Source organism: Ctenopharyngodon idella, chromosome 3 (assembly GCF_019924925.1).
Source record: "Ctenopharyngodon idella isolate HZGC_01 chromosome 3, HZGC01, whole genome shotgun sequence".
NCBI classification, from domain to species: Eukaryota; Metazoa; Chordata; class Actinopteri; order Cypriniformes; family Xenocyprididae; genus Ctenopharyngodon; species Ctenopharyngodon idella.
The window spans coordinates 20472373-20488620 of record NC_067222.1 but is presented as its reverse complement, the minus strand read 5'-3'; the positions used below and the strand labels follow the sequence as shown (position 1 = coordinate 20488620).

At 35.1% G+C, this 16248-nt stretch overlaps 1 protein-coding gene across 2 annotated transcripts; it reads left to right on the top strand.

Annotated features, from left to right (window-relative positions):
• tom1 (target of myb1 membrane trafficking protein) lies at positions 1-14997 on the top strand. 2 transcript variants are annotated; one of them, XM_051887947.1, is made up of 17 exons: positions 1-19; positions 501-607; positions 2423-2507; positions 3098-3176; positions 3305-3454; positions 6141-6275; positions 6464-6568; positions 7825-7941; positions 8099-8232; positions 9107-9146; positions 9239-9362; positions 9446-9497; positions 10958-11024; positions 11220-11288; positions 12840-12899; positions 13738-13768; positions 14310-14997. In XM_051887947.1, the coding sequence occupies exons 2-17, from the start codon at positions 556-558 to the stop codon at positions 14402-14404; spliced, it is 1395 nt and encodes a 464-aa protein (XP_051743907.1). In that variant the 5' UTR covers positions 1-19; positions 501-555; the 3' UTR covers positions 14405-14997. The 2 variants fall into 2 exon arrangements, with proteins under 2 accessions (XP_051743907.1, XP_051743908.1); XM_051887948.1 differs by lacking the exon at positions 11220-11288.
• Positions 14998-16248: the final 1251 nt, after the last annotated feature.

Here is a 16248-nt window from a genome sequence, read left to right as displayed (position 1 = left end):
TCCACTTCCAGTTTGATGGGTGAGTAATATCAGTGGCCATTTTATTTTTTAATTTAATTTGTTTTACTTTTAAATTAGACTAAAACAACACAAAACTGAGTTAAAATCCAATTTAAAGGGATAGTTCACCCAAAATGTAAATGTTGTCATCGTTTACTCACCCTCAAGTTGTTCCAAACCTGTATGAATTTCGATTAAAAGATATTTTGAAGAATGTGAAAACCAAACAGATGATGGGCCACACTGACTGCAGATTTTTTATTTTTTGGATGAACTATGTCTTTAAGAAAAATAAAACTTGCTTACTTGTTGAACTAAAAATGTAAAATGATGCTTGTTTTAAGGCTGTTTAAACGTTTATAATGTTTCATAATGCATTGTTTTACATACTAATGAATGGAAATAATAAGCAGCATACAGCGAATACCTAGGAAAGCCCCGTATTCTCACAGTGCTACTGTCACTTTAAGAGATGATGTAATCGGTTAAGTTTGTTTTAGCTCTCCAGCTGATCAGCCCGAAGCCGAAACACTGAGCAGCAGAGACACTCGGAGGATGGAGTTTTTTATAGGAAATCCTTTTTCTACACCCGTGGGTCAACTTATAGGTGAGTAACACGCTGGATGAGATCGCAAATCACACGCAATATGTTTAAGCGAGCGTCAGTTTAGCACAGATCAGTAAGTGTACTTTAACTTGATGTAGCCTATCCAATACGACTGCTTGTTATTTACATCAAATTTAACAAATATATCTTGCATGTTCGTGCCTGGTTTTCTTGCAAGACGCCCATGAACACGTATACATCGTTAAATTAAGGATGACAGCAAAGGATACGATTAAATTAAGATTGACACCTCATTTGTGCAAACCAGCGTCGCAGTCGCCCCATCAGCGTATTCGTGATTGGCGGAGCTGCGTGTCAATCAAACGCTATCTGCAAATGGCAATAAAGAAAGGCGGGACGTGGATGTCTGTTGGAAGTTGTATCCTAATAACGTTTTGACCCATTTCTTAGCCGCACTTATTTAGAAAAGAACTGTTTACATCTGAGAATTAAAACGATTATGTAACCCAATCCAGACTTTACTGCTGTTTTCGCAAGAAATACAATAATGGGGATACTTTTCATTCATTTTAAGGGGTGCCCTCTTTTTCTGCTGTTCTCCTGATCGTGACGTTGCAGCTAGACTAGTGTCATCTCAGCACAGAGCAATTAGTTGGGGAGGAACTGTCTGTTCCAGCCGAACACCGTAATTATGCATTAGCAGCGAAAGCATCTTTGCAATGTTCTGCTCATCCCAGATATATCTTTAGATTAATAGAATTGTCAGAACGCCTTTGCTCCAGTAAACACGGTCTAACAAATAATGCTACCTATCAAATTTTGCTACCAACGCTGTATTTGTATTGTAGTAAGGGTATGTTTAGGGTTGGAGTAGATGTAGATGTTAATAAAGCCTCATACTTCCACATTAATATCATGCTGGAAACATATTCTGATAGCATTTTTAGTTGTCGAATTATGCTCCCTACTATTTGAGTGGGATGTAGCAAAAATCGTCAGAACAACTGCATCAGAGAAGATAAGAGCTGTCCTTACAAAAGAGAGGCGAAGTTATTTTGATTAAAGATTAAAATTTGATTCAAAATTATTAAGACATGAATTAAAAAAAAAAAAAGAAAAAAAAAAGATGTGCACGGATAAATCGTTTATAATAAATACTGCAATATTCCATTAAAAAAAAAAAAAAAAACTCAATTTTGATTTCATAGTGACTTTAAAGATGGGTAGTCACCTTGTGTAATGACACGAGCAGTGTAAGGAGAGAGCTTTTGATGTAACTTGCCCTTTCAAACTGTTGAAAAGCCTGTTTTCCCTGCCCAGATGCTGAACCTTACGCATTGTAAACAATAGGACAAGTCATGTTCAACTCAGTTTGCTAGTTAGCATTTTCTTTTTTCAGCATATGGCTGGGATTTCACTAATCCAGAATGAGTGGAGTGTAAATATGAGACCTCTTTTTAAAGTTAGTCTGCGTTCTTCATGACAATGAGAAGCTATTATGTCAACATAAGTTCAGTGACAGTGTTGTTGTGAATCATAAAATACTTTGCTGATGAGTAAGATAACAATAATAGCAGGGCATGCATCAGACAGACAGTTCAGTGATAAAGTGAAGTTTATTTCATGCTCTTGATTCTGTTGATAAGAAACAGTACTAGTTAGCTTGCAAACATCTACATAATCACTTTGAGTTCATCTGTTTACTGCATTTTGTTCAGTTGTGCTTAAAAAAAAAAAAGAGGTATGATAAGCGTAAGATCAAAGTACGCCATTATTTTAAACCACAACGTGTATCCTGTTATTTTAGGGTGAACCCTTTATGTTTGTTTGACTGTTTCTTGATCTCTTTCTCAGAACATGCCACATGTTCTTCTCTCCCGTCAGAAGACTGGGGCCTCAACATGGAGATCTGTGACATTGTCAATGAAACAGTTGAAGGGTGTGTATGTTGTTAGAGATGACCGATTTCTGTTTATATGGTCATGACAATGAAGTCTTACCCAATGTATTTGGACACCTAAACTACATTTAAAACTTTTGAAAGTCATTGTATTTGACCAAAGTTTTCTGTTAGCCAAATCCCTTTACCTTACAATGTTTACTTTACGCCCTCCTGAGATTTTACATTGATATTTCAATAATTTAACAACACACGCACATATTCACGGTTCTGTTAATGCTCACATGACAGGCAGGTAAACAAATATTTCATTTTAGAAAGTGTTTTATTTGATTGAACTAGCAGCATACTGTACTCTGATCTATTATAAATCAGTGGCTACACAACAAGCTGTTTCACAACCACAAAGTGTCATAATGTTGTAATACAGTCTTCATTTTGAGCTGTATGGTTTTAACATTTAAAACCTAACTAATTTTGCTTGTGCTGTCATTCTTTGCTTAAAATAATAATAAACTGCTTAAGTGTCCAAATCTGAATAGTTCATTCAACTGTATGGTGCTTTGAGTTTCTAAATTGTATAACATACATTGTCTGACATAACTGTTGTGATGCTGCTCTGTTTGCAGACCTAAAGATGCAGTCAGGGCAATAAAGAAGAGGATTCTGGGAAATAAGAATTTCAAAGAGGTCATGCTGGCATTGAGTGTAAGTGTCAAACATATTGTCAATACCATCAATTAACTCAAAGTCATGTTTACACATTAATAATTCGCATTATGTTTTGAATTATTCTCCATGTGCATTTTTCAGTGATCCCTTTGGTTTTGCTGCAGGTGTTGGAGGCCTGTGTGAAGAACTGCGGGCACAAATTCCACATCTACGTGTCCACAAGAGACTTTGTGGAGAATGTTTTAGTCCAAACGATCCTGCCTAAAAACAACGCACCGGTGGTTCTTCAGGACAGAGTCTTGAGCATGATACAGGTACAAATGAACCCTTTGCCAACTCAGAGTAAACAGTGTCACACGATCCTTCAGAAACCACTCTAATATGCTAATTTGCTGCTCAAGAAACATTTCTGATCATTATTATTGTTGAAAACAGCGGCTTAATCTTTTTGTGGAAACTTTGATCATTTTTTTCAGGATTCTTTTATCAATAAAAAAGTAAAAAAACAAAAAACAAATACAAAGTTCTGTTATGAAACTCTAGATGTCGCAGGCTGATTAGTCCTTAACTCAATATGCTTGCAATCACATCATTCTCTATAGGGCACAGCTGATCAGTGTTGGGGAAAGTTACTTTTAAAAGTAATGCATTACAATATTGTGTTACTCCCTAAAAAAGCAACTCATTTGTATTAGTTACTTTGTATGAAAAGTAATGCGTTACATTACTTTTGCGTTACTTTTTCTCACCTGGGCTGGGCTTGCTTGTTTGTTTTTAATAACAACTGTACAATAACAAATGTAAAGGCTCTTTTACACCAAAAGTGAAATGAATAAGCCTCAGGCTGAAGGAAATGCATATTTACACCTGTACAGTAGAGGGTGCAGCTCAGCTGTGCTGATTAAAGAAGAATTGGATACAGGAGAAGGAAGTTCAACACTCGCATTTCTAAATCTAAAGTAATTTTTGCTTATTAGTATGGTTGAATTAGATCATTGAAGGTCAGCAGCAAAGACATTGCTTAATAAAGTGAGATTAAATACATAAAGTATATCTGTGTAATGCCTCTATATTTGTGTAATTTGTGTAATGCCTCTGAACTTTATTTCTCAACATGGTGACAGGAGAGCTGTCAGTCAGTAAATGTGAAAAAGTAACTTAGATATTTTTTTGTAAATTTAAAAGTAATGCGTTACTTTACTACAGTGTTTTGACAGCAAATTTTGATTTTGTTTTTGTCATAGTCTTTTGACTAAAATGGCATTTAGTTTTAGTCATATTTTAGTCATCAGAAATTGTTTTAGTTTTAGTCTAGTTTTAAAATCTAATTTAGTTAAATTGTAATGCATTAAGTAAGCATTTGTCTAACAATGCACAGATCCAATACACTGATATACATCTGATATTCTCCAAACTGTTTATGTTCACTTAAGACAACCAACTGTAATTTACTCGCCAAAGCAGACAGTTTTTGACCGTTCAAGTGCAAAAAGACACAAAAGAGAGCTCAATTCAGTACTTGTCATTTCAATTCAGTTTTTGCTTTTAAATGTCTATATAGTTTTTTTATTTCTGTTTTAGTTATTTTAGTACATCAGGTTAAGCTAAAGCTTGGAAACTAGATGAAATAAAATAAGTTTACATTTTTTATATATTTATTTTTTATTTCAGTTAACGTTTATTTCAAGTAATGAAGATTTTTTTTTTATGGTTTTAGGTTTAGTTAACTATAATAACCCTTATACTTGTAAAATATATTGAATAATGTGTCAAATAATGTTCTTAGTCTTTCCTTCCTTTGACAGAAGATACAGTAGTTTACTATGAATTAAATTGAAATTAAATTAAGTTAAATACAGTTTATTGTGTAAACAAAATAACAATAATGACCAGGGGAAAAAATAATAATAAACCATCCTGAAATACACCGTGACTCTTGTTCTGAAATGTCTGCGGTGTGTACTGTAGTTGCAGACTGCTCATTTAAGTTCAGGTGAGGGATAATAAAATATGTGTTCTTACTACCGTCTAAAACATTACCGTATAAACATTGTATAGTAAACATTGTCATAATTCATCCACATTAGCTCATAAGCAATCGCTTGGCATAAATATGCGCTATTCATTAATTGTGAAGCAGTCTGAAGTGCTGCTGGACGAGCCTGTAGAGCGCGCAAGAGCGCCGCTTTTCCCGCGGTTAGATCAAAATGTGCTTATCTTCTACACAGGACAGCATTCCTGACAGGATATCTTCCCAAATCGTCCCTCTCTATCGTTTTCGTCTCGTTTTTATTTGTTGACGAAAATTAGAGTAGATTTTAGTCACAGTTTTAGTCATTCAAAATGCATTTTTATTTAGTCATCGTCTCGTTTTCGCCCTTGAAAAAATTAACACTGCTTTACTAGTTACTTGAAAAAGTAATCTGATTACGTAACTCAAGTTACTTGTAATGTGTTATTCCCAACACTGCAGCTGATTTGTTCCTGCTGTATCAATAGCCAATGAGCTCGCTGCTCAACCTTCAAATACTTGGTTAGTGTTTGCTGTAGAAGTTTGCAGCGCACTTTAAGAAACCCTCCACCATCCCCAGCTCCACCTGTATTGATCTGCTGTGGGTAATTTGTGTCTTTCTTGCTCACAGCAGTGTGTATGTATTGGCAGTAGAAAGTCGCGTTCTTGCTCTGCAGCAGCAGCGTAGCAGATTTATTCCACTAAGACCAAACGTATCAACATTGTCATATCCATTACCACTCTGAGAGTTGTCATGACAGAACAGCATTTATTTGCAATAGAATTCTTTTGTAACATTACAAATGACTTTACGGTCACTTTTGATCAATTTAATGCACTCTTGCTAAATAAAAGTATTAATTTCTTTCAAAGGAAAATCTTACACTATCATTGGAAATATTTGGCTCAGTATGTGGCTATTTCCTTGTGTACAGCAGTGTGAAGTATTCAAACAGATCTTGGGTGTGTCCGTCTTTCTCTCTCACTAGGCGTGGTCCGATGCCTTCCGTAGTTCTCCAGATTTGACAGGGGTTGTAACCGTGTATGAGGATCTCAGGAGAAAAGGCCTGGAGTTTCCCATGACTGAACTGAATGGTTATTCCCCTATTCACACTCCCAACAGGGTATAACTGCTGCATATTTAAAAACTTGTTTATAAAGCAGCTTCTTATAAACAATTATAAATACACAAAGAATACATAACTGTTTTAAAAAGCTGCACACAGTAGACCCTCTCTAGAGTGCTAGCATACAATATGTGTACTGCTTTTGCTTATTTCTTGATTTATTAATTAATGCTTGATGCCAACAGACCGTGGGATCCGTGTCTCCGGTAACAGCTGGTACAGAAAGTCACTCCGTCACATCCTCACAGCCACAGAATACAGAGACGCCCGTCACGCTGTCACCTCAACAGGTAACACACACACACAGCAATGCTGACTAGCATGTCATATTTAAGATAAAGGGTGGGTGTGGCTTGAACATTTCACAGAGTTTCTGCAGGTCTTAAAAAGTTTGAATTCGTCCTTAAACAAATTAAGGCCTTAAAAAGGTCTTAAATCAGAGCAGAAAGTCTTAAATTCATACAGTTGTGGCAGTATACCTTCCTCAGTATTTTTGTCCTGTTTTCCAGTACAAATATCTAAACATCTTTGGTACATCTGCTTGAGATGCAAATGTTAAATGAAGTCTTGAAAAATTGAACAAAATGAAGTGAGTTTATGCAAATATCTGTCAGTTAGATATGAAAACTCCCCTTTGAATTAAGTAGATTTTTCTCAGATATTTGTTCTTGTTTTAAGCATAAACTCAATTCATTAAATGCATCTTGATTTAAGAATCTTCAGACAATTGCACTGGAAAACAAGACAAAAATACTGAGGAAGAACTTCTTTTTTTTTTTTTTTTTTTGCTAATACAACTCATTGTGTTTCTCCCTAGACATTTACATTTAGAGAACATATTAATGTATTGAGTTCCTTTATTTTTGAGTTACTAAATTTTCTTTATTTCCTCATAAAGAGGTCTTGAAAAAGTCTTAAATTTATCTTCATAAAACCTGAAAAACCCCTGATTTTAGGAATGAACAAAATGTTATAGATTGACTAAACTGACTACAAAAGTAACCAGCCAGAGGGCCTCAGTTTATGTTTGAAATTAAATATTCTGGTTAATATCAATATTATTTAGTAATTCATATTTAAATAGTATTTTTTTCATATCTAAATATTTTTAAATATTATTTATTATTATTAAGTTAACTTATTACATTTTTTTAATAAGTGTGAGTGCTATATATATATATATATATATATGCGCACTGTTAATATATTAAATTATTAAATTAAGGTTACTGTTACTGTTTATATATTAAATTAAGATTCATTTTACCATTTTAATGTATTACTAATTGTATTACTAATGTACTTAATGTATTAGATATCATGAACTAACAACTTTTTAGCATTTATCAAGCTGAGTTAATGTTCATATATATATATATATATATATATATATATATATATAATGTGTGTGTGTGTGTATATATAATATACCAATTAAAAAATCTATTAGTACATGTAGAAATTACTGTTAACCATAAGTAAATGTTGTAAGTTTTTATTACTGTATTATTGAATACTACTTGTTTCATGTGTGTTTGTGTTTCAGATGAAGACTTTGAAGGCCGAACTGGAGGTGGTGCGTAATAATATATCTGTGATGTCCGACATGATGAGTCAGATGGAGCCTGGAAGTCTTGAGCCGTCGGACACAGAGGTGCTACAGGTTAGAATTAGACACGGACACAAATACACATCCTTACTTTTCCAACTTTTCTTTCTCCAGCATGTATGCACTCATCCTCCAGGCGTGATTTTAGACCTATAAATTAAGGGTTGTTGATGTTTCTCTACCCTCCCTTCTTCTCTGTGCCGGTCAGTAGCAGCTGTACTCCATGAGCAAGGACATGCAGGGCCGGATGGTGGAGCTCATACCCCGACTGACAGAGGAGAAGCTCATAGAGCAGTTACTCACTGCCAATGATGACATTAACACCACATTTGCACAATATCACAGGTTAGAGGCATGATGTTTGACCACGTTTCATGAATAATTCATATGTCAACTTTCACTTCGTGCACATGGAGACCTGCAAAGTGTAAATGTGTTGTAAAATAATACGTATCTGACCCATGATAGATTACTAAACAATCCTTTTAAAAGGTCCTTCTTTATTATATTAAAAATAGTTAAAATACACATCAGTTGTTCAGGTTAACAGTTCCATCATAAAGTTCACTGTTTTTTTCCTCTCACACACTATAAACACAAATAGCACTTTATTTACTTCTTTATCTTCATATGGCAGAAATAGAAAGAACAGTATGCTATATCAAACCAAAAACTGTGTGTTCGCATCCATAATCGGTAAGAAGACACCTGACCTTCACATTTACTGCCACCCAGTGGACAACAAAATCATTGCATGATAAACATACAAAAAATGCCTTGGCCAGGGTTATTATGCTAATTAAAATGGTAAGACTTTGCAGTAACTTGGTCTCATTTGTTAGTTAATTCAAAATATTAATAAATGTTCCCATTGTCCTGGATTATCCTAATTAATATTGGCAATTGTGGGAATTATGAAACGTCATATAGAGGAGCGCTCTTTTATAATGACAGGGTTCCCTCGATCATGGAAAACACAGAATTTGAAAATTGGGTTTTTTTTAAGAATTAATTATTAAAATCTTAAACGTTCATATACATTTTAATAGTAAATAAACATTTCCGTAAATATATTTTTAAAATGCTGTTTAAAAATCCTCATAAACTAAGCATGAGTGACTAGAGAAGTCATAAATTCATTTGCTGAGAGGTTTGTGTGTAACCCACATTAAATTACTTTAATAACTTGTTTCAGTGTTGCCCAACTTCTCTTTTTCAGATTTGAAAGGCATCTCAACAGACAGAGCAGTACACAGTCTGTAAGAATATATAAATTTGATATTAAATACTGCTGGTTTAATCTATAGATTAACTTTATTTGATTCATTCTTAATTCATTGTTTTATTTCAGAATCCAGCTAATGCAAACCTCATTGACTTGGGTACTACCAACCAATCAAAGGCAGCAAATGGTGCTCACAGTGCAATCAGCCAATCAACAGTCACCACACTATCCAATCAGATGGCAGGATTGAGTAAGTGCCAATTTTGCTTATATTTTTCTCACATTTTATTCTTCAGCTATTAATGCGTAATTTTGTTGCATGATTTGCTACAGGCACAAAAGGAGATGACCTAAAAGTAAATAAAAGCAGCTCATTACAAAAAAGGTAGGAATTAAAGCAGTTTATATGTATAATATAATTATCATTTTAGAAAACAGCATGAAAAACTAGAGCTGTAAGCAAATGTTTGTGATAATTTCAGGAAGTGAAGTCATGGGCAATGAAGTGAACTTGATTTGTTTAAATCTTTTTTTTTTAAGTGCCCCTATTATGCTCTATTTAAAGGTTTCTAATTTTGTTTTAGTGGTCTCGTACAACAGCTTTACATGCATCCAAGGTCAAAAACACTTTAATTTTCTCATAATATACCTTACAGAATTACCTTTTTTCGATAAAGGATTCGGTCTCTCTAAACCCCTCCTTTCCGAGAGCCTACACTGCTCTCACTGGTCAGATGGCCTAGTCTGTTGTGATTGGTCTACTCTGCTCTGATTGGTCAGATGACCCAGTCTGTTGTGATTGTTCTATCACTTACAGCGCATGTCAGAAACCGAACGAGAAGGTGCTCACTGCAAATGGGTGGAGCTTACGTTAGCTCCCCCTCCCTAGATATCCAGTGAGGAGGAGCGCATGTACAATATTATTAGGCCTTAGGCTCTGTGAAACACAAGTTGTATATCTTGTCTGACAAATGTTATTAAAAATAAACTAGTTGGTAGTGCATCAACATTAAAAAGAAAGTGGGAAGATAAATAATTGTAGCAAGAGTTTGAAGATGAGCCAAAAAGAAAGGGAGGAGAACACCTGTGAATGAGATCATTGGTTATGAACTCTTTAAAAGTGGAAGCTGCGACTGGGATTGTTAGATGTTCTGCAGGGATCTCAGCTTTATTGTCTTGACCAAGTTTTGGCATCTGGAACTCCTTGACTTGAGGGATTTTTTATTTTTTTATTTTTTTAATAAGAGAAGACTTTCTTCAACACGATATGAAAGGTAACGATAGCATCTGTATTACCACATTAATTCTAGCGCAAGTCCTCATTCTATGGAAATGCATGCAAAGTGGATTTGCTTTTGCTGCGGAGAAAACAGCATCTTCTTGACAAACCAAACTTTGCCAGGCCTCAGCTACAACGAAAGTGTTTGAGGGTCAAAGTAGATGTTGTTCAAGGGCAGCCAGTGAAAACCATTTGTGGGCATTATGCAGATTTGTTACAAACATACGTTCATGCAGGAAGTGAGACTGGAATTACTGACGACTCGTTTCAGGCAGTTCCAAATTGAGTTCCAATAACTCCATTTTTCGAGCACTTTCATCTTTGAAACCTTTTACATTCACAAACGGCTATATTACACACTACATGAAGGGTAAAATCTGAAAAAAGCATAATAGGGGCACTTTAAACAAAGTGTGAGTTGTATGGAAAGTTTATGTAGCTCATTTAGCATAATTTGAGGTATTGGTTTTGGTTATGTCCAGAGCAATATTTACACACTTAAGTGTATGAGCAATATTAATGCTTGTCTTAGCAAACACCACTTAAAAGTTGTGATTTATTGATAGTCCAGAAAGCTGTGCAGCTCTTGAGGGACTGGCAGCCACACAAAGCGAGCGACAGGACACTGGAGCGGTAAGTGTCTTTCAATTATTTAAGAAAGGATATCATGTTTGAAATGGTGTTCAAATACCATCTCTTCGTATTATGAGAGAGCAGCAATCATTAATGTATGTGAGAGCAGTCAGGATATTCCTGTGGTTGTTTTCACCTGCCATTGGATGCCACGATATGTGTCCATCATTTAAAACGGTGTCTGTCTATGTTAAGGATGAAAGCCTAGACTCCACCTCCCTCAGCAGCTCGCCTCAGTTTCATTGGATGATTGAAAAGGGAATGGTGGGTCTGATTGGCTGATGAGACAGTCAGCCTGCAGTGTTTGATGTGCTGTTGGTCGAGCTTATGTATCTGCTGCTCTGGGCTCGTTTTTATTTATTTTTCCTTTCAGCATGTCAGTTTTTTTTCTCCTTCGGTAAACGATGAGTGTCGGCTGTCTTGCTTTTGTGTCGCCTGCATGTTTGGAGGAGCTTCATTATCTTTATTTGCTGAAGGTTCTGTGGGACTTTTTTTGGTGTTTAGTTCATTCTGTCCTTAAAGAGTTAGTTCACCCCAAAATGCAAATTCTGTCATTAATTACTCACCCTCATGTCGTTCCAAACTCGTAAGACTTTTGTTTTTCTTCAGAACACAAATGAAGATCTTTTTGATGAAATCTGAGAGATGTCTGTCTCTCCATTGACTGCCTTTGCAACTGAAACTTTGACGCTTGAAAAAGTATATAAAGACATTGGAAAACTGTTCAGCTGTTCTGTTCATCATATAAAGCGATCGAGTTTCTTCAGAAAATTTGGACTAAACTGCTCGATTCATATGGATTACTTTTCCGATCTCTTTATGAACTTTTTGAAGCGTCAGTTGCAAAGGCAGTCAATGTAGGAACAGACATCTTTCATCAAAAATATCTTAATTTGTGTTCTGAAGATGAACGAAGGTCTTACAGGTGTGGAACGACATGAGGTTGAGTAATTAATGACAGAATTTGCATTTTAGGGTGAACTAACCCTTTAAGGCCTGGATCCTGACCGTTCCATAACTGCTTAGTGCCTTATTTTATAGTGTTCCCATTTCAAACCAACTTATTTCCCATTCTCAGGACTGAAACATACCGATTCTTCCTTTTATACTCGAGGGTGTGTTCACACTTGGCATGTTTGGTTCAATTAAAACGAACCTTGTTGCGATTGCTCTGTTAGTGCAGTTCATTTGAATAAGTGTGAATGCTGCCATCCAAACCCTGGTGCGCACCAAACAAGCGAGCAAGACCACTGAAAAGATGGGTCTTGGTCCGCTTCCAAATGCGGTCCGAATGAAATATGAACACAGACAACACAAAATGCGACCCTTAAAACTACAGAATGCTTAAGCATACCTGTTTTTTCTTGTCATAGTCATGATGTTGCCCATCACAGTTCGGTACAGGCATCAGAACCACAACTTCCTGCAGGAGATCTTCATTTGTGTGTGTGACGGAGGGCTTCCTGCCACTGTTTTGACTCTTTTACACATTTTATAAGCTGTTCACGATGAGTTGTCAGCTCCATCATATATCATCATATGTATGTACATACAGTGAGCACATTTAGCCCAGCACACAGCATTGTTTTAGATGTTCGACAAGTCCCATCGCCGAATATACATCATAAAAGCAGTTTGAACGCTAAGCGAACCAGGACTAAATTTTTCTTTTTTTGGCCCAGACCAAAAAGAACCGAACTACAAGTGAACACACCCTTAAAGTAGTGTGAAGCTTGGTTGAGATGGGTGTGGTTTAGAACTGATAGTTGTACTTTATTATGCTAATTTAAATTCACATTTTTCTTCTGTTATCAGATCCCTGTCAATCAGAGTGAAGTGATGGATGACATTGAACAGTGGCTTGACATGGACGATGTGAGTAACACGTTTTTAAGCCTCAAACCGGTTTTTAAAAAGTCAGTAAGAAAGAAATTAATGCTTTGCATTATGCATTATATTTAATATGCATTAAATTGATCAAAAATGACAGTAAAGTTACAAAAGATATTTCAAATAAATGCTGTTCTGTTGAACATGCTATTAATCAAAGACTCCTGAAAATAAATGTATCATTGTTTCCACTAAATATAAAGCAGCACAACTGTTTTCAACATTGATAATAATAGGAAATGTTTCTTGAGCATCAAATCTTCATATCAGAATGATTTCTGCAGGATCATGTGACACTGAAGACTGGAGTAATGATGCTGAAAATTCAGCTTTACCATCACAGGAATAAATTAGTTTATTAACATAAAAAACAGTTATTTTAAATTGTAACAATATTTCACAATATTACTATTTTACTGTATTTTGGATCAAATAAATGCATCCTCGGTCACCATTTACTTGGTTAGTAGTGTATATGAATATGTATACAGCAACTATGCTTTGTCAGTAATTACTCACAAGCCTTAACACAACATAGTGTGGAAAAACAGATAATAGATAAAACAGTTATCAGTTCTTTTAAAATTGAACATGAGAAAAGTAATGATTAGCAATTCAGTAAATCAAGAACTGCTCCAACTGATTCAACAATGAATCACATCCTGTTGGTTATTTATACTTTAAAAAATATTGTGAATGCCACAAAATGTTGCACTAAAACTTGTGCAATAAAACCAGTGACATTTATGAAGATTGGGTACATTTGGATTTCATGTCATCTTACAACACTGATTATTGTGTACTGTGTATTTTTGTGTTCCAGGAAGATGACTCTGAGGGAGTGACCAGTGAAGGTGCTTCTATATTTTTGCATGCTTGTGAAATAATATGGCTAATATGATAATGCTATCGGCACCATGTAATGCCTTTTGCCATATTTAAATGGATGCAGATTTAAATTAACAGTGAAAATATGTACAAAAAAAAAAAAAACTTAAATCCATTTGGGCCACTTACGCATGCTTATATCTTGTTTTCTTTCCCGTTAGGTCTTCCTCTTCTTTGAGTTTCAGTCTATGTAACTCATTGCTGACCTGCCTTGTTTATGTCCTTATTTAGTCATAGTCACCTATACTTTTGAATTCTACTCGTTATCTTCCCTATTTTAATACGTCTGTGTAAGTCTGTGGCAATGTTGTTTCTGCTTCATCTGCCCTTTTCTTAACGTTTTGTAGTAATCTGGTAAATGCTTAGCTCAGTAATTCATCTTTTTCACACTTGCAGGTACTTTCCAAACCCAGCAAATAGACTTTAAGGCTTCATAAAAGCATTTTCTATTGTGTCTGAAGTATTCCGTAATATTTTCATGTTGTCTCATCTCTTTCTCATCCTCAGAGTTTGATAAGTTCCTAGCGGAAAGGGCAAAAGCAGCCGAACGTCTTCCTTCGGTAAAAGCGTCACACAAAGACCCCGGGCATTCACAGCTGTAAACGGCTGTAGTTCTGGATTGGATTTAACATATCTACATAAACCTGTTCATATTTTCCAACATTTGTATTTCAGTTAATAACCATGTGCTCACTGTTCAGTTTGTTTATAGTATTTTTCTAACCATGTTCTCTTGATCAAACTTTGTAAAACTAAATTTTAGGTGTGGGTTATGTCGCTGTTCCATATTACACTAATTTTGATTTTGCAGATGCCACCTTATGAAATATTTTTATGACTAGACACTCCTTTTTTCAGTACAGTCTGTTGTAGAGGCAAGTTTCTTTTATCTTTTAATGGAGAAAAGTATCCATGAAGGACTTTATTGATCTTTATTAAAGATCTTAATTGTTGAGGTTAAAGCCGTTGTATGTATATACACTAAATATATTATTAGTCTGTTTTGAAGGAAGTGGATTTTACAGAAGTTCGTAGGTTAAGTTTCTTTCTTACAGTGAATGTGATTTACGTCTGCAGGCTGCTGTATGTCTCTAGTATATGAGCTATTAGTGTTTGTAATCTATGTACAATCTTATACAGTTCATTTTAGGGGTTATGTTAAAATATATTCAATAAAATTAAGGTTATTTTGAAATCTTTGAATGTTTATAACTCTCTCTAAATACACAGGTTTTCTGTATATGGAGTCTTCTGGCACATATAAGTCACCTTTATATTTTGTGTAGTTATTTTGAGAAATATAAATACTTGAATAATTGTCAACAATGTCCTGTTAATGACTTCTAATCTCCTATTAGTGAAGTAATGCAGCAGTGATATTCTGTCTCTTCAGCAACTACCTAATGACAGTCTTTAAAGTTTGCACAGTACCTACTACCTGCACAGTGCGTGCAGAAGTCGATATTCTGATCATATTTTTTTCTAAGCACATTCCAAACCACATCAATCTTAATAACTACTATTATTTTTTTTGTATATAATCATTTATAAGTAATATATAATTGTTAATGGGGGCTAGAACATCATACATTCTGATGTGCATAATTATTAAGCAAGTTTTCTTTTACAGGTAAAATGAGCCAAAAAAAGAGATTCTTACTATGTGGGTCATGTTTCAGGATTTTTTACTTTGGCCGTCTCTGAGAACCTGATACCTTGTACATCTGGAGACTCCAGGGGTCATATTCACAAAAAATCTTCAAGGGTTAGTTCACCCAAAAATGAAAATAATGTCATTTATTACTCACCCTCATGTGGTTCCACACCCATAAGACCTTCGTTCATCTTCAGAACGCAAATTAAGATATTTTTGATGAAATCCGATGGCTCAGTGAGGCCTGCATTCACAGCAATGACATTTCCTCTGTCAAGATCCATAAAGGTACTAAAAACATATTTAAAACAGTTCATGTGAGTTCAGTGGTTCTACCTTAATATTATAAAGCGACAAGAATACTTTTTGTGCGCCAAAAAAAACAAAACGACTTTTCAACAATATAGTGGGTCGATTTCAAAACACTGCTTTGGAGCTTTACGAATCGAATCAGTGATTCGGATCTCCTATCAAACAGCTAAACTGCTGAAATCACGTGACTTTGGCGCTCCGAGTCACTGATTCGATTTGTAAAGCTCAGAAGCAGTGTTTTGAAATTGCCCATCATTATTTTGTTGAAAAGTCGTTATTTTGTTTTTTTGGCGCACAAAAAGTATTCTCATTATGCAGGCCTCACTGAGCCATTGGATTTAATCAAAAATATCTTAATTTGTGTTCTGAAGATGAACGAAGGTCTTACGGGTGTAGAACAACATGAGGGTGAGTAATTAATGACATTATTTTCATTTTTGGGTGAACTAACCCTTTAAGGCTAAAAGTAGCTCGTAACTT